The sequence below is a fragment of the Conger conger genome, chromosome 12, assembly GCF_963514075.1.
Source record: "Conger conger chromosome 12, fConCon1.1, whole genome shotgun sequence".
NCBI lineage: Eukaryota > Metazoa > Chordata > Actinopteri > Anguilliformes > Congridae > Conger > Conger conger.
In genome coordinates this window covers 45,748,950-45,769,544 of record NC_083771.1, presented here as the reverse complement: position 1 = coordinate 45,769,544, position 20,595 = coordinate 45,748,950, and the positions used below count along the sequence as shown (strand labels likewise).

General features: G+C 42.7%; 1 protein-coding gene and 1 long non-coding RNA gene across 3 annotated transcripts in view; both read right to left on the bottom strand.

Annotated features, from left to right (window-relative positions):
* Window positions 1–11,378: 11,378 nt before the first annotated feature.
* On the bottom strand, window positions 11,379–13,480 carry LOC133141658 (uncharacterized). Of its 2 annotated transcripts, XR_009710110.1 has the most exons (3): window positions 12,997–13,480; window positions 12,356–12,457; window positions 11,379–12,050 (listed from the first exon to the last, which is right to left on the bottom strand). It is a non-coding gene; the product is annotated as an uncharacterized LOC133141658 (long non-coding RNA). The 2 variants fall into 2 exon arrangements; XR_009710111.1 differs by having other exon boundaries at window positions 11,379–12,457.
* Window positions 13,481–15,858: 2,378 nt separating this feature from the next.
* The window catches only part of LOC133141653 (uncharacterized), a 151,063-nt gene continuing 146,326 nt past the window's right edge, over window positions 15,859–20,595 (bottom strand). The window contains exons 12-16 of the mRNA XM_061262243.1: window positions 19,587–19,685; window positions 19,421–19,436; window positions 19,036–19,114; window positions 17,272–17,341; window positions 15,859–16,146 (exon numbers count right to left, since the gene is read on the bottom strand). Of these exons, the coding sequence (XP_061118227.1) occupies window positions 17,297–17,341; window positions 19,036–19,114; window positions 19,421–19,436; window positions 19,587–19,685 (239 nt within the window). The 3' untranslated portion in view covers window positions 15,859–16,146; window positions 17,272–17,296. The remainder of the gene's footprint in view (window positions 16,147–17,271; window positions 17,342–19,035; window positions 19,115–19,420; window positions 19,437–19,586; window positions 19,686–20,595) is intronic.

Here is a 20,595-nt window from a genome sequence, read left to right as displayed (position 1 = left end):
GATGATACGACCACAAAGTCGATCATCGATCTTTGGCCTAAGGTGCTCTGGTACCAAGTACACTTATGAGCTACCTTATGCTCGAACATGGTGTTTGTTATCGACAATCCATGACCAGCACAGAAGTCCAATAACAAAACACCGCTTGGGTTCAGATCAGGCAGGCCGTTCCTCCCAATCACCCCCCTCCAGGTTTCTCCGTCATTGCCCACGTGAGCGTTGAAGTCGCCCAGCAGAACTATGGAGTCTCCGGGTGGCACCCTTTCCGGGATGCCACCCAGTGACTCCAAGAAGGCCGAATACTCTGAACTGCCATTTGGCGCATAAGCACAAATGACAGTCAGAGCCTTCCCCCCAGCGACATGTAGTCGCAGAGAGGCGACCCTCTCGTTCCCCGGGTGGAACTCCAACACAGTGGCGCTCAGCCGGTGGCTTGTGAGTATCCCCACACCCGCCCGGCACCTCTCACCTTGAGCAACTCCAGAAAAGAACAGAGTCCAGCCCCTCTCCAGGAGTTTGGTTCCGGAACCAGTACTGTGCGTGGAGGTGAGCCCAACTATGTCTAGTTGGTACCGCTCCGCCTCCCGCACTAGCTCCGGTTCCTTCCCCACCAGAGAGGTGACGTTCCACGTCCCCAGAACCAGTCTGCGACGCCGACGATCAGCACGCCCAGATCCCCGCCTTTGCCTACTGCCCGTTGGGCAAAGCACCCGACTCCGATGCCGACCCCTGCAGGTGGTGAGCCCACAGGGCGGCGACCCCACGTGACCAGTTCGGGCTGTGCCCGGCCGGGCCCCATGGGATAAGGCCCGGCCACCAGACGCTCGCCGACGAGCTCCCCTCCCGGGTCTGGCTCCAGCAGGGGGCCCCGGTTTCCCTTTTCCGGGCGAGGTAACTGGGTCTTTGTGTGGCTGTGTCATGGGAGTCTTTGAATCACTCTTAGTCCGGCCCCTCCCCCGGGACCAATTTGCCTTGGGAGACCCTACTGGGGGCTAACAGTGCCCCCGACAACCTAGCTCCCAGGATCACCGGGACACACAAACCCCTCCACCACGTTAAGTTGGCGATTCCTCGGAGGGGTTGTCATGCGTTGTCATATATGTTGTCATGCATGATATACAATGTGATTCGGATTAGTCATTTGAAGGCCCCTGTCTGCTAAAACAGGCAGTGTGGCATGTAAAATGGACTGGGATGCTCTGAGTCGGCTGTATGCCTGTTTTAGCTCCGTGAATTTGGCAAATGTTGCTGGCCACAATTGGAGACTTCCGGTTCGCATTTATCAAAATAAAAGTTCGGTGAATAAAATTATTTATGAACTGTAATTTTGTCAATTTTAATTGTTAAATTAATACAGATGGATATGATTGTGATGTATTTGCAGAGAATATAAAATTGTGCACAAATTTCAATAAAAACTGTTTGCCACCTGTTGTTGCTGTCTGTCAGGTGTGGTATGGGCATGCATTGCCATAGACTGTCAATTCAGAAGCAGCTCATTTGCATAGCTCATAACTCAAAAACTATGAATTGTTTCAAAATGAAAGGGGGTATACATTTGTTAGCTGGACCCATATCGCAAATGAGCTGCTTGTGAATTGACATTCTATGGCAACGTATGGCCTCCCCACACTAGAAACACAGCAACAATTGCTTGGAAAAGGATTTCACAGAAAGGACTGTTTATTATTAAAGATATGGGTCCAGCCAACAAATGTATACCACCTTTCATTTTGTAACAATTAATAGTTTTTGATTTATGAGCTATGCAAAAGAGTTGGGTGGCAACTGACAGTCAATAGCAACGTATGGCCACCCCACACTAGAAACATGGATCATGGATCAACATGGATCAACAGTTAGCGGCAATGTACAATTACACATGGGAATATTTTAAATATTGTAATACACTCAAAGGCCATAACTTCATGATACACAACAAATTAACCTGGCCTGTTAATTTCACAATGTCGTCTTCATGATATAGAATGATTTTCTTTTGTGTAATTAAGAATATTGCTAACTGTTACATGTTAACATGCTATGCAGGAGTTAGTCAGTAATAACATCTTACTACCAAAGTAGTTAAAAAGGAAACTACAGAGGTATAGCTGCAACTTAATGTAACATGCGACCAAATGTTTCTGTGCCAAAAGTGATGATTCACCACATTAAAGCAGACAAGTCTTCTTTTATTTTTTTATTTTATTAATTTGAATAATTGTTATCAGGCTTTAAGTAATACTCATCAGCAGAGGGAGCGGTTTTCAGGTGGATTCTTAGTTCATATTTTTCAGCCATAAACAGGCTGGGCACTCAGTGGGGGGAGGAGGAATAGTAGTGCAAAAAGCCTGTGATTAATATATAAGGCAAGGTGTTTTTATAGGATGAAACACGAAACACTTATATTCTCATATTGTTGTACTGTTCTTGTACAGGTCTGTGGTATACATACATTTATACGCTGCCCCATGTTTGGCAGGTTTGATTTTGGCTGAAGTTTTATCAAGTATACACCCATACTTCCTGCTCATCGGTCTGCAGGTATACAAGTACTGTGTGTGTGTGTGTGTGTGTGTGTGTGTTGTGTCAATGTTTGTATATGTGAAGTGTGTTTGCATGTGTGTACTTGTACACTGTACAAATATTTCCGCAAATATTTCCGCACTGATTACAGTTTACTCAAAACACTCGAACAGCAAAGGATGTTATCATGAACTACCGCACCATGTAATAATAATAATACATTTTATTTATAGAGTGCTTTTCAAGGTACTCAAAGACACTTTACATAAAAGTGATGCAATGATTAAAATACAATTAAATGGCACAAAAAAAGAGAGTATAAACAGAGACATTAAATCAGACATTAAAAGCAGCTCTAAAAAGGTGAGCTTTGAGGGATGTTTTTAAAATGGAGTGAGAGGAAGAGTCACGGATGGATTTGGGGAGAGAGGTCTAGAGGGAGGGGGCAGTGATGGAGAAGGCCCTGTCTCCCAGGTCCAGGGCTTGGTCCCGCACGAGGGGCCTATTTAGCTTTGCCCCTCAAACTACTGCAGGGACGTTCAGTACACTTCCAACCTCAGCACCCCTTTCCTGTCTTTCCCTCACAGCTGCATGCCAACCTTGCCTTTTAGACACTGTTCCCCACGACACCTCTGTGAATCGAGCTATAGTCAACACTGGAGCTCCTGACAAACTTCCCCAACAACCACCCCCCTTTCAAGCTCACCGAAGCCTGGTCTTCCAGCCATGGTTGCCACAATTACAGGCAACGAGTTCTACCAAGCATTGGTATCTGTGACCCTCACTGCTCTTACCTTCTCAGTCAAGGGAGAAAAACACACGTGCTGACCAGACCAGTAATCGTCTGAATTGTTTGGATTTTAATACTTTTCTATGCTTTACTGAGCTTGTTTGGTGTATTGTAATCTATACTCTCTCAAAAACGACAAACCCTGCCTTGGTTGGCTCAATTGCACCAGGCAGTATCAATGGAGCACAGAAAAGTATTTGAATACAACACAATTACATATTTGATGCAGGTTCGGTGCAGACCCCCCACCTGCTCTGCTTTAAAACACGTCACATGACGTGAGAAGATATTTATTAATGTTTTACATTTTTTATTTTTTTGAAAGTGAATAGAATTATAATTTATGGGTAATATTTTGTCTGTCATTCAAAGCCTTTTAATTAAGAGAACAGAGTTTTGTTGACACATTTGTTTTCTTTAAATAATCTCCCTTAACAAACTAGAGGATGACATTCTATCAGTTGCCTTTTGGTAGTGACAAGAAATGAATAAGTCATTACTTAGTAAAGTTAATCAGGCTAAGATGGATCCCACATAAGCATAGCAGTGAGACATTATGCCATGATCTAATAGCCTGATAACAGCTACAGCTATCAGAGGAGCTGTCGATTGGCCTAGTAACGTTGCATGTAGAAGCTACCACTCCTAAGGGATAGTTCGGGGAACACGCCTAGAAAAGTAAACAGCTTTAGTAAGGTATACCTTTCGAGTCTTCGTAAAATGCTAAGAGACACCGTTATCGGCTCAGACTGATCAAAGCTGACAGGAAGGTGACAGTAATGCAAATAACCACACATTACAACAGTAGTGTGCAGAAGAGCATCTCTGAACACACAATGCATCAAACATCTAAGTGGATAGGCTACAGCAACAGAAGACTTAATAAGTCTATGAATTTACTATTAAACTATTAACATGAATTTATTATTAAAGTATTGTATTATGGCGGCACGGATGGTGCAGTGGGTAGCACTGCCGCCTCACAGCAAGGAGGTCCTGGGTTCGAATCCCTGTCGGCTGGGGCCTCTCTGTGTGGAGTTTGCATGTTCTCCCTGTGTCTGCGTGGGTTATGTGTCTCCAGTTTCCTCCCACAGTCCAAAGACATGCAGGTTAGGCTGATTGGAGAGTCTAAATTGCCCATAGGTATGAGTGTGTGAGTGAATGGTGTGTGTGCCCTGCGATGGACTGGCGACCTGTCCAGGGTGTATTCCTGCCTTTCGCCCAATGTATGCTGGGATAGGCTCCAGCCCCCCTGCGACCCTGTTCAGGATAAGCGGGTTCAGATAATGGATGGATGAATGGAAGTATTGTAATGTTTTACAAAATCACACAATACAAATTCAAAACAGGTAACCTCAATTTATTAACATAACTCTGCCATTATGCACCATTGAAGCTTGTGCAGATTTCCTTTAAGCTGACTTTATGTGCTCTGTAAAACAGAAAAAGGCAGTAGAAAAATAAAGGGAAAATTAATTAATCATCAGCATTAACTAAAGCTATGTTCCCTAGCTGGGCTTTCACAGGAATGCGAGTGAAATGTTCCGGAGAAAAACAAGCATCCATGATCACCCTGCTTTCAGACAAAGCAGGAACATGTTTTCAGCATGGAGCAGTATTAGCAAGGAAAGGGAGAACTGATATTTACAGATGAATGATGTCAGAATTCAGTGTACCAATTAGCAAAGAACAATACTGCAAAGTGCATTGTGGGTCCTCAGAATTTGGCCTGAAGACAGTCCTTATTTTGACAACAAAGGATCCTTTATATCTCACTGAGACCATCGTCTGTTCCCTGTTAAAAAAAAACATTAACAAAACAATAACACAGATGCTGAAATTATATGATGTGCGTAAACAGGATATCAGTCAACCTACAATGAACTAGTAGATATCTGAATATTCAGAGATACAGTATGCACATACAGCAGAATTACTGTGAGGGAATGTTTCCATTTGATTGCAAACAAAGTCTTATTATTATGTACACACAGAAAGGAAATTTTACATTTCAAATAAAAACCAAGCTATACTGAACAAAGTGTACATTTGTGCAATCTCTTTGAATATTCAGATATTCCGACTTGTGCCTACTTTCCAACATGAAGTTTAAATAAAGCATTGTATGTATAATTTCAGTATTCCTCCTTGCAGTGGTTACAGGCAGCTCATGAGATGATCTGTTGCTCTCTGCCTGCCTGGAGCCCAGCCATCAGACAGAAGGTATTACATTATAGGCATTTGTGTGACGTACAGTTGATTAGACTAAGCAGGAGACAACCCTCCCCTGGAGCAATGCAGGGTTAAGGGCCTTGATCAAGGGCCCAATGGCTGTGCGGATCTTATTGTGGCTACACCGGGGATCGAACCACCGACCTTACGGGTCCCAGTCATGTACCTTAACCACGATGCTACAGGCCGCCTAAATAGATTAATCATATGCACAGCTGCCTGCAACCACTACAAAGAGAAACAATATTGTAATTACACATGATATACATAGTTTAAATGTGAACTTCATGTTGAAAATGTACACATGAACATGAATATGTCAGAATATCTGAATATTCAAACCAAATTAACACATGTACACTTTGATTCGAGTCAGTGTAGCAGGGTTTTTTTGGTTTTGATTTAATTGGTTTTGATGTTTTTTCACTTTACTGTGTATACATGCGTTTTTATGTTTGTCCATTAATACACAATAATAAGACTTTATTTGGTTTCAAATCAGACCCCAGAATCAGCCACAGAATCTTTCAACATCCATCAGAACCTTCATTCTGCACTTCTGCACTCTTCAAATTCAAGTTTTCAATCTGAAAGTTTCCTGGAGTCAGTTATCTACTATTTGGTTGATTTTGAAGTTTGCTTGGGATCATTAGCTTGATTGAAAACTTCAGCTGAGGCCCAGATTGAGCTTCTTGTTTTTTTCACCCCTGGTCCTGTTAAACTCAGTTCTGTACTAAAAATACTAGATGGGCTAAAAGCTAAAATGACCTACACTGCTGTGTAGAAGAATAGCATCAGATCTATGTACCATATTTCTCAGTATGCTTCGCAAATGCATCTTCTCCACTGTGTTTCTACACTAGAAACTGTGCAAGTGACTAGTAATGCCCCCTTGTGGACAGACTGATTCAGAAAATGCCTCTTGTCTGTGTGTTGAGAGACATACTGTACCTTCTTTTCAGCTTCCCTTGGAACCTACAAAGAGACAATATATTGAAATGATACATGATGATACACATCACTTTGATGTGAGGATTTAGTGCTGGAAACCTAAATGTAAATAGAGTCAGAGTATTTGAATATTCAGAGAAGCACACAGATACATTTTGATTCGAGTCAGTGCAGCAGGGGTTTTTTCGTTTTTGCTTTATTTATCTGGTCTGGCAAATTCAACTTCTTCACTTCACATGTTTCTACACTAGAAACTGCTATTAGGCATCTTGAGGACTGCAGTAATGCCCCCTTGTGGACAGATTGACTCATAGATAAATCAGGTGCAAGTCTGGAGACTTTTCCAAATCAAATTAACTACATTTTCACCAAGTTATGGTTGGTGAGCTCTCCTCTTATCACAATCCTCTTTTTCTGAGATGATGTACACTTCAGCCTCGACAGTTCTTTTATTCTAAGTGAAAATCAAATGACTGTTACAATAAACTGCGGAAGGAATTTAAAGACAAAGACAAAACACCACTAATTTAGCTTTTACATTATGACTTCATTTTACACAACTAGGCTTACAACTATACTAAGAGCAAACAGCTAATACATCGTTCTAATTTTCAAACATTAAGCTTTTAACATAGTACAGTGTATTCTAAAAAAAATACCTATAAAGTGACTGTAAAGGTCAATTGTGAATGGCTTCAGACTGTATTGTCTGGGGTTATTATCTTCTATGTTAAGCATCAGCAACAGCAGAGAAATTGCACTGGAATACTAACTTGCCCCCTTGCATGTTTGGGGACTGTGGTGGCCATTCCAGAATCTTCATCCGTTTTTTCCTGGACGTACTTCATGGTTGATTTTGAGGTATGCTTTGGATCATTGTCTTGATGGAATACTCAACCTCTCCCCAACTTCAATGTCTGGACTGACCTTTGAACATTAGCCTCTAGAATTTATTGATATTTGGAGGAATCCATTCTTCCTTCCACTCGCACAATATTTCCTGAGCCCCCAGCTGCCACAAAAGCCCAAAGCATAATGGATCCACCTCCATGCTCAACAGTTGGCAAGGTGTTCTTCTCTACAAAGGCGTGACCATTTTTCCTTCTAACATACAGTACTGTGCAGAAGTCTTAGGTACCCTAGACTTTATTATATATACAGTACATTTCATTTTGTGTGTGTGTTAGTATAAAAACACATTTGAGATTTCCAAATATTCGTTTTCCAAAAGATTTAATTTTACAGAGACATTTTTGTATTTAATTTTAAAAAGTAACATATTACTGTAAGCAATTGACTACTTTTTACACAAAAACTTGATCAAGGCTGTCTGAGATCAGAAGCAAGGAGCCAAACAAAGTCTGCAGAAGAACTGTGGCAAGTTCTCCAACATGCTTGGAATAACCTCCCCGCTGATTGTCTTAGCCAACACTGTCCTGCAGTTCTATATCTGAGAAGTGATGCAGTTTTAACACCGAAGGGTGGCCACAAAAAATATTGATTTGATTCAGTTTTTAACTATTCTGCCAATTTACTAAAATGTCATGTAAAATGTATAGTATGTTTATTTAGGACCTTTTATTGAATTATTTTTGAAAGAATCTTATCTGTACAGAATGTTATACAGGTGCCTAAGACTTTTGCACAGTACCGTATGTATTTTTGAATAAATGACATTAACATCCAGGATATTTAATGAGGTTACAATGGATTAAGCTGTTTCAAGTAAAGAATTGAGCTCATTTTGCCAAAATCCCTGCTGACTGCTGTTGGGGAAAATTCCCTTTGGGTTAGGAGCGACTTCATGCAAGCAACCTTTCCCGTTTAAAAGAACCCAGTTCTTTCACAGCAAGGAGAATTTCAATAATACAAACTTTATTAACCCTATAACAAAGCACGGAGAATGCCTCACACCAATGTGAGAAAACACTCTAGATTTTAGCAGACAGGGTGTCAATTCTTATACCATTACACATCCTAAGTTATCGCATGCATGCATTACGGTGAAAGCCAATCATCTTCACACAGTGTTTCAGTACTTTTCCATCACGCGTTGTACTCCTGGGCCCACATCTGTTACATTTATCATCCGTGGTTCCTCCTTAGTCCGGTTCAGGAGGAACTGACCTTGGGTGCGATTCCTCCTCAGTATTTTGTATCATAATCAAGCACATGAGCGCACCCAACAACGGGAGTGTTCTGCTTTATCTCCTGCACGTATGCCTATATGATGTAAGCTGTGGCAGAGCACTCACCCCTCCCTTACATTTTTGCTGGTTATCTGTCACAAGCACAATTTATTATTTTAAACAATTTTCTCACTATATGCATTGTACATATCTGGATACATTGTACTACATTATATTTTATGCCCAGTGTGGGAGAAAAATATAATATAGTACAATGTATCCAGATATGTACAATGCATATAGTGAGAAAATTGTTTAAAATAAAAAATTGTGCTTGTGACAGATAACCAGCAAAAATGTAAGGGAGGGGTGAGTGCTCTGCCACAGCTTACGTCATATAGAAAAATACATGGCCTGTAAGCAACAGCTGAACAAAGTGTCAGATGTGCTTACAGGCCAAACCCTCAGCTGTGGTGCCAGTGAGCCAGACACAGCTGTAAGGCCCAGACCTGGGCCCGGAAATGGACCCAGTGCGTTTAAAAAAAGGACACAGCTTTACCCCACAGCAGCATCCAAAACTACAGTGACGGGAACGTTGAGATTCTTCAGTGCCTCCGCCATTTGTTTCCTGCAACAGAAAAAAATACAAAATAACCCCTGCAAAATAGTCCCTGCATTTAACCAGAGTGATTTGACCATAAAATGTGACCATGAAAGGGGACACGTGTGTGTGTGTCTTTTCCTGTTTGGTGACACTGCAGGCTTGCTCCGAGTGTGTGGTTGTTTGCGCGAGAGAGAATGTGAGTGTGTGTGTGTGCGTGCGTGTGTGTAGCCCCCCTGCTAGACCCCCATCAGTCTGGCTTCAGATCGGGCCACTCGACAGAGACTGCGCTCCTCTCCGTCAGTGAGTCACTCCATGCCGCGCGAGCAGCCTCCCTCTCCTCTGTCCTCATTCTTCTAGATCTCTCTGCTGCCTTTTGACACTGTGGATCACTCCATCCTCCTGTCCGCCCTGTCAGCAACGGGCATCTGTGGCACAGCCCTGGACTGGATTGAGTCCTACCTCTCTGGTCGCTTCTTCCAGGTTGCCTGGGCTGGTATGGTATCGACACCTCGGCCCCTTGCCCCAGGAGTTCCCCAGGGCTCAGTCCTAGGCCCGCTTCTTTTTTCTCTTTACACTCGTTCCCTTGGCCCTGTGATCACTGCACACAGGCTATCCTACCGCTGCTATGCGGACGTTACCCAACTCTTCATCTCTTTCCCACCATCTGATACACAGGTTTCTGCCCGTATCTCTGCTTGCCTGAGTGACATCCAGAGCTGGATGGACAACCACCATCTAAAGCTCAACCCAGGTAAGACTGAAATGATATTCATCCCTGCTAATACCTCTCCCCATCTGGATCTCTCCATTTCCCTCGGGGATACCACACTCACGCCATCACCCAGTGCAATTGAACCTCGGCATGGTGATGAACAGCAGACTGTCCCTTTCCGAGAACATTGCGGCAGTGACCCGGTCATGCAGGTTCTTCCTATACAACATACGGAGAATCCGCCCCTTTCTCACCCCCTACTGGACCCAGCTCCTGGTCCGAGTGATGGTTCTGTTCCGCCTGGACTACTGCAACTCTTTCTTTCCTCCCAGCGTCCGCCATCAGACCCCTCCACCTTATCCAGAACGCAGCAGCTCATCTGGTCTTCAACCTTCCCAAATACTCACACGTCACCCCCCTGCTTACTTCCCTCCACTGGCTACCAGTCATGGCTCGCATCAAATTCAAAACATTAGGTGCTAGCCTTCCAAGCAGTTAAGGGGTCTTCCCCAGCTTACCTACAAAAAATCATCAGACCCTACACCCCTGCCAGACCTCTTCGTTCAGCCTCCACAGGCCACTTGTCACCTCCCCCTCTCCGAACCTCCACCTCACGCTCACGACTACTGTCTGTTCTGGCTCCACGGTGGTGGAACGAACTCCCCGATGAGTTCAGAACAGTAGAATCTCTCCCCACCTTCAAGCGCAAACTGAAGACGCACCTCTTCAAGCAGCACCTCTCCCCATCCCTCCCTACCTCCCTGTGAACCTTAATTGTTGTCTTTGTGATTTACGTTGTGTTTCGGTATTTTTAGTTGGCTAGGTAAGCAGTATTTGGATAGTTAAGTTTGGTCACTTTTGCTTTGTTGTTTGTTTGTTTATTTGTTGTTTAAAAAAAAGAAAAAGAAAAAAAAAAGGCCCTGGTCCTTATTTTTGTTGGACGGGTAGCAGTTGAAATTGTACTTCCCTCTAGGGTTTTTCAGCGCACTTATCCCTGGTTATGGGTATGCACTTTGTTGTACGTCGCTCTGGATAAGAGCGTCTGCCAAATGCCAATAATGTAATGTAATGTAATGTGTGTGTGTGTGTGCGTGCGTGTGTGTATGCATGTGTGTCTGTGTGTGTCTGTGTCTGCGTGCATGTGTGCGCATGGGCGTGTATGTGTGTGCGCGGGCGTGTATGTGTGCGTGCGTGTGTGTGTGAGAGAATGCGAATGTGTGTGTGTGCGTGCGTGTCAGTGTGTGTATGTGTGTGTGTACTGTGCTGCACTGTGTGTGTGTGTGTGTGTGTACCCGTGCGTGCGCATGTGCGTGGGTGTGTATGGGTGTGTGTATGTGTATGTGCGTGCGTACGTGTGTGCATGCGAGTGCGCGTGTGAGTGCGCGTACATGACTTTTTATACATAGCCCCCCCCCCCCATTTCAATGCAAACAATTACAAAACATCATTTTATTTGACATTAGGTTAATTTGTCTCAAACACTGAAATGCTGAAATTACGAAACAGTGAAAGCAAAACTAATTTATTTGTGGTGCAGATTGTTTCATTTTCTGTTTGTAATAATCAGAAAAAGCAGAAAAAGGAAGTGAGTGTGTCTAAACTTTTGGCTAGAAGTGTAGGTAGGTAGTGTAAATGCTTTCCATTGACAAACAAGAACGTAAATTCTTGACGCACACAAATTTGCGAGCTTAATTTTAACGGTTCATTTTCGGAAAGCCAGCGGTTATGGATCAATTTTACACTGAAAACTACTGGCACCTGATTGGTTAGAGAATACATTATGCAAATGATGGACACACTCACTCTACTCACCCCAGGAGAGTGACTACGTCAGATTCTCTGTTGGAGGCGCTTTTTGTTTTTGTTAGCATGTTGTTCAGTGCTAATTATGCACCCAAACGTCCGAAAACAAAGGTTTTCAAATTAAAACGCATTGAAACCTTATTGAAATGCTACATCTGAAGAGTGTCGAACAGTCTGGAGTCTCAATGCTCCATCTTTAATGAAGGTGTGGCACAGCTTTGCGACCTTGTTCCTGGACAGCGAGATTTTCTTCAGGAAAAGTTCTCCTCTTTCAACCATTACCTTCTTGCACTGTGCCAGATCCTGGGAAAGGAAACAGCCCATTACTAACCACCTAATACAGAAAAGAAACAGCCTGTTGTGGTCCTCATTTTACACAGAAAATAAACGGCCTGTTGTGGTTTAATCACCGGTTCTCTGTTAAAGGTACAATAGGTAATTCGGACTTCCAACGGTCAAGAGAGCAACAAACACCTTCAAACCACAACACAACAAAAGTTATTGTACACATTGAATCTATTATACAATTTGAACAAGACACCAGGTATTATTGTCACACGCAAAACTGTGTTGCGGTGTGCAAGGCGCGTTTTATCGGAACTACGTACCTCTGTCTCTTTTTAGGAACTCCAGCAGGGTGCGGATGGTTGCAACTGCAGAGGTTACATCCGGATCCTGCCTCATCTGCGCCCGAAAGTACTCTACCAACTCTGAGAGACGATTAAGCGGAATGTATCCCTAATCCCACAGTTGGACATAGCAGTGTAAATGGGAATCCTCCACTCGAGCGATGCGGGGTTAAGGGCCTTGCTCAAGGGCCCAATGGCTGTGCGGATCTTATTGTGGCTACACCGGGGATCGACCCAGCGAACTAGCCGGTCACAGTCACGTACCTTCACCACTACGCTATAGGCCGCCCTTCTGACATAGAATGAGTTTATGTAAACTATTGGACACCCCTGGTTACATTTTCTCACAACAAAACATGCTATTTACAGCAAACAAACTTGAACATGACAATTTCTGAAAATATAAATCTACTTTTCATACGAAATTTAAAACTACTTTACTGAATTTACCAGACTGAAAAAGGGAGAGAACTTCTCAAGAAGCCCACTCAGCAAACAACAGTAGGGTTTCCGTTCATAGTTATAGATAGCTAACGTTAATGTAATAGCTCGTTTCAGGAAGAAAGCTGACGGGTTGAAATGGTGTTTGTATCATATTTTCACAAGGCAAGATAACATACCGTCTTCGTTCATTCTGTGATGATGCAGAAAGATGTCGTTCTTGCCAATTATGCCCAGCAAGTGAAGTTAGCCACGTCGATCAGGCAGGCACCAATGCTAACTTATCATCAGAGACTAGCTAGCTAGTCATATTAGGGTCAGTCTTAGCGAACTGCGAATTTTCTTGATTAAAATGTTCCCCTAAACCGGACAGAAACCTATACATATAAAATGCGTATGCCAAGTTGCCACAGTCTAGGATGATGGACTTGGTAGCTACCTCAGTGACTATCACTGCGACGATTTGACACCTTGCTCTTCCTAGTGCTTGTCCAGCTGGCTAATCAAAAATGAAATGCTGTTGAGAAAACTGGAGGTGTGTTTATGTATTTATTTGCGATGCCCCTGAGTAAATCGGCTGCTCACTCTGCGCATTTATTTCAGTTTAATAATCTGTACTCTCATCCCTTGTGCTGCCAATGAGTTTCCCTGCCATGTTGTCGCGGTTTTAACACGTAATAAATTCTTATTCGATGGATTCGAGTTGGCTCTTATACAGCTACCACCATCTACTGTGCTGGAGTGTGTATTGCAAGAGGTTTTTAATTATTCTTAAAATCTTAAATGGATAATGCCCTTTCTGGCAATCCTCGGTATCCCAACAATTATATTTGCAACCCAGAATTTTAACAAGCTGTCAACTTTTCTTAATGACGCATTTCATGTTTTGAGGGATGATTTCTACACTTATGTTACATTAGATAATAAGTAGTTAAGCATGCCATGAAGAATAAAAGTTTGTATTCACGTTGCACGATATTGCATTACATTTACATTTACATTTTAGTCATTTGGCAGACGCTTTTAATCCAAAGCGATTTACAAGTGCTTAGGTTCTACCACAGGTCAAAGCATCACATCCAGAACTAGGAAAATACAGCTGGACTGCTGTTCTAAACATATAGTCGTCATCATAAGTGCTTATTTATTTATTTATTTATTTTAATTTTTTTGGGGGGGGTTAGACAGGGATGGGGGTATCAGAAGGGGGGGCGGGGTAAGTCAGGAGGGAGGACTAAGGTAGAGTTTGTGTTTTGAGTCTGCGTCGAAATCGGGGGAAGGATTCTGCTGTCCTGACAGTGGTAGGCAAGTCATTCCACCACTGAGGAACCAGAACAGAAAACAGGCGTGAACGTGCAGCTCGACCGCCAGGTGCCCGTAGAGAGGGAACCGTAAGGCGACCAGAGCTGGCAGACCGGAGTGGTCTAGCTGGGGAGTAGGGAGTGATCAGGGATTGTATGTAATGTGGGGCAGTCCCCTTAGCAGCCTGAAATGCCAACACTAGGGCCTTGAATCGGATGCGTGCGGCAATAGGAAGCCAGTGGAGGCCAATGAGAAGCGGGGTGACATGAGCCGACCTGGGCTGACTGGTGATCAGGCGGGCTGCAGCATTCTGGACCAGCTGGAGGGGCTTGATGGCACACGCTGGGAGACCGGCTAGGAGGGAGTTGCAGTAATCCAGGCGGGAAATGACGAGCGCCTGGACTAGGAGCTGGGTGGCTTTCTCCGTCAGGAGATGACGGATGCGGCGTATATTATACAGAAAGAACCTGCAGGTTCTGGCAGTGGAGGATACTTGTGGAGCCAGGGAGAGGCAGTTATCAAGAGTCACCCCAAGATTCTTTGCCGTATGGGAGGAGGAAACTACAAAGTCCTCCACTATCAGTGAGAGGTCAATTGACGGAGAGGACTTGGCAGGGATGTAGAGAAGCTCAGTTTTGGCAAGGTTGAGCTTCAGGTGATGGGAAGTCATCCACGCAGAGATATCAGCCAAGCAGGCAGAGATCTGTGTGGTGATTTGGGTGTCGGGGGGGAAGGAAATGAAGAGTTGGGTGTCATCAGCGTAGGAGTGATAAGAGAAGCCGTGGGAAGAGATAACAGAACCAAGAGACATGGTGTATAGCGAGAAGAGGAGAGGCCCAAGAACCGAGCCCTGCGGGACTCCAGTTCGTAGGGGTTGAGGGTCGGAGACTGCGCCCCTCCAAGTCACCTGGTAGGAGCGACCGGAGAGGTAGGAGGAAAACCAAGCGAGTGCAGAACCTGTGACACCCATCCCAGACAGCGATGAGAGCAGAATCTCATGGTTGACTGTATCGAAGGCGGCCGACAGGTCGAGGAAGATGAGGACAGAGGAGAGGGCAAAAAAAAAACCCAACAGATCCAATTAAAGACTGTGGCGAATCACAGTCCTTTCCTTTTTTGCCTTGCCTTTGATTGATTGATTTGTTTTCATTCTTCTTTCTTTCTTTATTTGATCTGAATTATTTTTTTAAAGTGTAACCTAGTCTTTAGACGGTTCAGTGGTCTGTTGTCTTTAGAACCTGTGGTCTGTAAGGTCATTCTGATTTAATGAATTTAACTCAGGCAGAGGTCTGTGTGGTGGTACTGTATGTAAAGTCATTTTGCATTCAAGGAAGTGGCTTAAAATCTATTTAAATCCATCTAAAGCACGGTGAATTATATTTGTTGATGAAATGTGATATATAAATAAATTTGCCTTGCATAAAAATTGCTTTAAAGATAAGAATTGCTTTAAAAATGAGCCAAACTTGCAACTTCTGTACTAATCTCAGAGCTGAACATAATGTAATGTACCCAGTATCAACCTTCACCGTCTAAAACCCCTACAAATACATTCAAACAACATGCATTTACATAAAAAAATACATAGATATATTTTATGAAAATCAATATCTTTTATATTTTTGAAAATCACACAATACAAATGCAAAACAAGTAAAATCAATTTATTAACATAACTGTCATAATGCACCATTCAAGTGCAGCTTTCCTCTAAGCTGACTTTATGAGCTCTGTAAAACACAAAAAAGCAGTAGGCAAATAAGGTGAAAATGAATTAATCAGAAATTGCAACACCAACAGATTGCGAACATCATGATTAAAGTTTTGGCAGCATTAACTAAAACTATGTTCGCTAGCTAGGCTTTAAATGATATTTACAGATGAATGATGTCATAATTCAGTGTACCAATTAGCAAAGAACAGTATGCAAAGTGCATTGTGGGTACACATAATCTGGACCTTAGACTGTGTCCTTGTGTCGACAACAAAGGATCCTTTACACGTCACTGAGACCATCTTCATATTCCCTGTAAAACCACAGAGATGAAAAAATGTTTATAAAACAATAACACAGATGATGAAAATATGTGATAAGCAGGATGACAGTATGTGAGTGTAGCATAAACTCATCCCAACTGTGATGAGTTTAGAGTTCAGTCTGATCAGTGCGCTGAACAGTTAAATTAAGTTAATGAACTCTAACAGGCTTATATGAGTCCACACAATAATATTCTCAGAGTTGATATAACACTGAATTCTTGTTTTTTTGCTGTGTGCATATATTAACAACATATTCAATAATTACTTAATTTGGGGTTAAACATTCCCTCACAATAATTCTCAATGTGTATGTGTATAATAACAATGTACCCCCTGTCTGTACTCCTCTCTGTTGCCCCCAGTCTGTACCCCTCTCTACTGCCCTCTATCTGTACCTCTCTCTACTGCCCCCTGTCTGTACCCCTCTACTGCCCCCTGTCTGTACCCCTCTCTACTGCCCCCTGTCTGTATGCCTCTACTGCCCCCTGTCTGTACCCGTCTTTGCTGCCCCCTTGAAAAGTATTTTTGTGGACCGTTTAGAAAAAAGAAAACGTTCATCAATGGTCCACAATATTACTATATGACTATAATAAAAACGAATTAACCGCAGTCTACCCAATCAGATATCAGTAGTGCCATGTTCTTGTTAATCCCATTGGCCAGCTATCCAACGGAACCCACCTACAGTACCGTATATATCATAACGGACATCTTCATTTAGCACGGTTGTCGGAAGTTACGTGTGTTCATTGAGTCCAATGTGGTACATTTGTTTGAGCTCTTCATATGGAAAAAGAGAAATGTATGATAAGAACACTAAAATGTTCTTGCATGAGGCCCATTGTCTTGATTGAAAACTCCAGTTGTGACCCAGATTGAGCTTCTTGTTTTTTTCACCCGTGATCATGTTAAAGTCTGTCCTGTTCTAAAAATACTAGATGAGCTTGAAGCTAAAATGACCTACACTGCTGTGTGGAACAATAACAACTGGTCTGTATACCATATGTCCCAGTATGCTTTGCAAATTCAACTTCTTTGATGTGTTTCTACACTAGAATCTTCAGGACTGCAGCAAGGCCCCCTGGTGGACAGACTGGCTCACAGATAAATACCTGCTGTCTGTGTGCTGTTCTCTGCTCAGGTGGAGAGAGTTTCCATCTCTACTGCTTCTGCTTGTGGTGTCTACAAAGAGAAACAATATTGAAATTACACGCGATTAACATAATTTAAACAGGAGAACTTAAAGGAACAATAGGTACAATTTTTTCGTTAAAACATTGCGTGACAAGACCATAAATCCCTTCCTATCATTGAAAAAGGCTCACTGGCAGGTTGTCTCACCCTCTGCCTGTGTTTATAGTCCTTAAATTCAGGTTTCAAAATATACAGTTGACGGACCGACACTCTGCACCACATAGCTGTAGCTGTACAATACCCCTCTCTACTGCCCCCTGTCTGTACCCCTCTACTGCTCCCTGTCTGTACCCCTCTCTACTGCCCCCTGTCTGTACCCCTCTCTACTGTCCCATGTCTGTACCCCTCTACTGCCCCCTGTCTGTACCCCTCTCTACTGCCCCCTGTCTGTATCCCTCCTTGCTGCCCCCTGTCTGTACCTGTCTCTACTGCCCCCTGTCTGTACCCCTCTCTACTGCCCCCTGTCTGTACGCCTCTCTACTGCCCCCTGTCTGTACCCCTCCTTGCTGCCCCCTGTCTGTACCTCCCTACTGCCCCCTGTCTGTACTCCTCTCTACTGCAGTAATTAGGCTTAGCTAATTTGTAAGAAATATAAATCAAAGGGGATGCCTAAATAATAGTTCCTTAAATAATTACACCAGCAAACATAATGGTTTATACTATTCAAGATTTACACACACAACAAAATTTGCTTAAAGGATTAATGTAGGCTAAAACATCCAAGAGCTGAACTTTTTATAGTGGAAGCTTATTAGTCTTATTAAAAAGCTGCCGCCTTGTTTTATAATCATCCTGAAATGGATTGGAAAAATAGAGTTTATGAGAGCAAGTTATTCTGTGGATTTAAAAGGCCAACAAGGTTTCTAAGAATTGCAACAGAGCAAACAGCAGCAGCATCGAGCATGCATCACAGCCCACAGCAGGGGGGCACAACTCCGGTCCTCAAGGGCTGGTCTGCGTACTGGTTTTTGTTCCAACCAATTGCCTTGTTTTATTTAATTTGCTGACTGCTCTATAAATGACCCCAGTTCAAGCCTGTACTTGAGCACAGTAAAATCATTAGGACACACTTGCAGTCTGCAGCTGTAGCCGGTACTCATACACATGTCATCAATTAAATAATTAAGACCAGAAGTTGGCACAAAATCCTGAAACGGATCGGCCCTTGTTCTGCACCCTTGGCCTACAGAGCCACCGGACTGTCCATCATTTTGTGGAACTTTAACACATAGCCTGCTCACAATTGTCTTATCCTAAATCAGCAAACAGAATTTGGTAGAATACAAAATTGTTCACACACCCCTTTGTAATTTTCTTGTTCTTTCCTGACACTGTATGAGTTTAGGAACGTAAGTTAGTCTTGGGAGAAATGGTAACATTCAACATTGTTTGGGTTATTATGATACAAACTGCAGTGGTGCTGATTTGTGACCTCGTCACTACGGTTTTGGGGAGCAGTCATGAGTAGGTTGGTAGTTTCTCTTCTGATCCATCATACGATGGTGGTTACATGGTGACTTTCGTTGTTGTTCGGGAAACGCACCCCTGGTCAGTCAGAAACTTCATCGCTCTTTGCTCAGAGCTACAAGCATGAATAGCTGATGGCGGTTACAGAACATTTGCATGAAGAGATTGTACATATTAAGAAAGAGAAACACTCCATCCCTCTAATCACAACACACCTGATCTTGCTGAGATGATGTTGGACATCGGAGTTGTTTTTTGCAGCTCTGGAAAAGCTGACTCAGCTGTTCTGTTATTCTAAGTAAAAACCAAATGACAGTATTACAACAGTGAAAAGAATTTAGAGAACAAGACACAATTAATACTAATTTGGCTTTTACATTATTTTATTTCATTTTATACATCTAGGCTTAAAAATATACAAAGAACAGTCCACAGAGACATTGTTACAATTTCGAAACATGACACTTTTATACTATCATAGTATATTCTGAAATACTGGAATAACAAAAAAGGTTAAAAGAATATGCTTAAAAGGATTTATAACAGATAAACATGTCATCATCCAGGCACATGTATTTATGACAGCTAGTTTCTACTTACTTTTTATCCTCCATACCTGTATTCCAGAAAGTAACAGAGAAGGTCATCATTTAGCAAATTGTAACAATATTGCACCAACACATGCATAATGTTCTTTTCAATTTGATGAGTATCATGGATACTTGAAATGTACCAAATCTTAGTAATGTTTCCTAGGGATACTTACAGAAGGCATACACCTGTAAACCAAGCCAAAAGGCCAAAAATAAAGATTCAAGAGGCAAGACGATCACTCGAAGATCTTCCACAGTTCGCTCCCCCTTTTCTGTAAGTACATATTTACAAAAACCTTACAGAGAATCCCACAGTTCGGCCTTATGAGTTCCAGAGTACATTAAGTACAATTCATTTCTCTGAGACTGTCACATTCAAAATGAGCATTTAATACCTGAACTAGTGGGACCCAAATCCCTCTGTAACCCAACATTATCCCACATTGAAGCTGCCTCTCTGCCATCAAAACCCAGATGAAACAGCTTCCTCAAACTAAACGACGACAAAATGGTCATGGTTAAGAATCCACACTAAACAAGTCGGACCAAATACCATTCACCACTGATGGCATAGTTTTCTCCCCCTCACCCCGAGACTGTAACCTTATAATCATCCTGGTTCTGACCCTCTTCACCGCAACATTGTGGCAAGACCTCATTTTTCCATCTGCAAAATATTTCCAAGCTTCCCTGACCCCCTTCTACTGAAACACTCATTAATTAATTCATTAATTAATTCATTAATTCGTTAATTAATTTATTTATTCATTCATCCATTCATTTATTCAGAGTCAGCTGGACGATTGCAAAGTTCCTCTGTCTGGCATCAGCTCCAAATCCCTCCACAAACTGCAAACTGTCAAAGATTCTGCTATACGTCTCCTCCCCAATACCACGTACAGGAATCATATCGCCCCCATTCTCTGTGACATTTATTGGCTCTCCATAGAACAACGGATCTACAATAAAACAAAATCCTCCTGTTGACTTTCCGACACAATCTCAGCCCACGCTGCCTCTGGACTCTTCCATCCCTACCATCCTCCCTGCTCCATCAGGTCCTCCACTGCAGGTCCCCCCCCTACACACACACACTTCCACACAACCATGCCTATCTCTCTCTTCCTGACGTTTTTCATCCTTCACTGTATTCTGCTGCTGTATTGTCTTACTGTTCTGTAT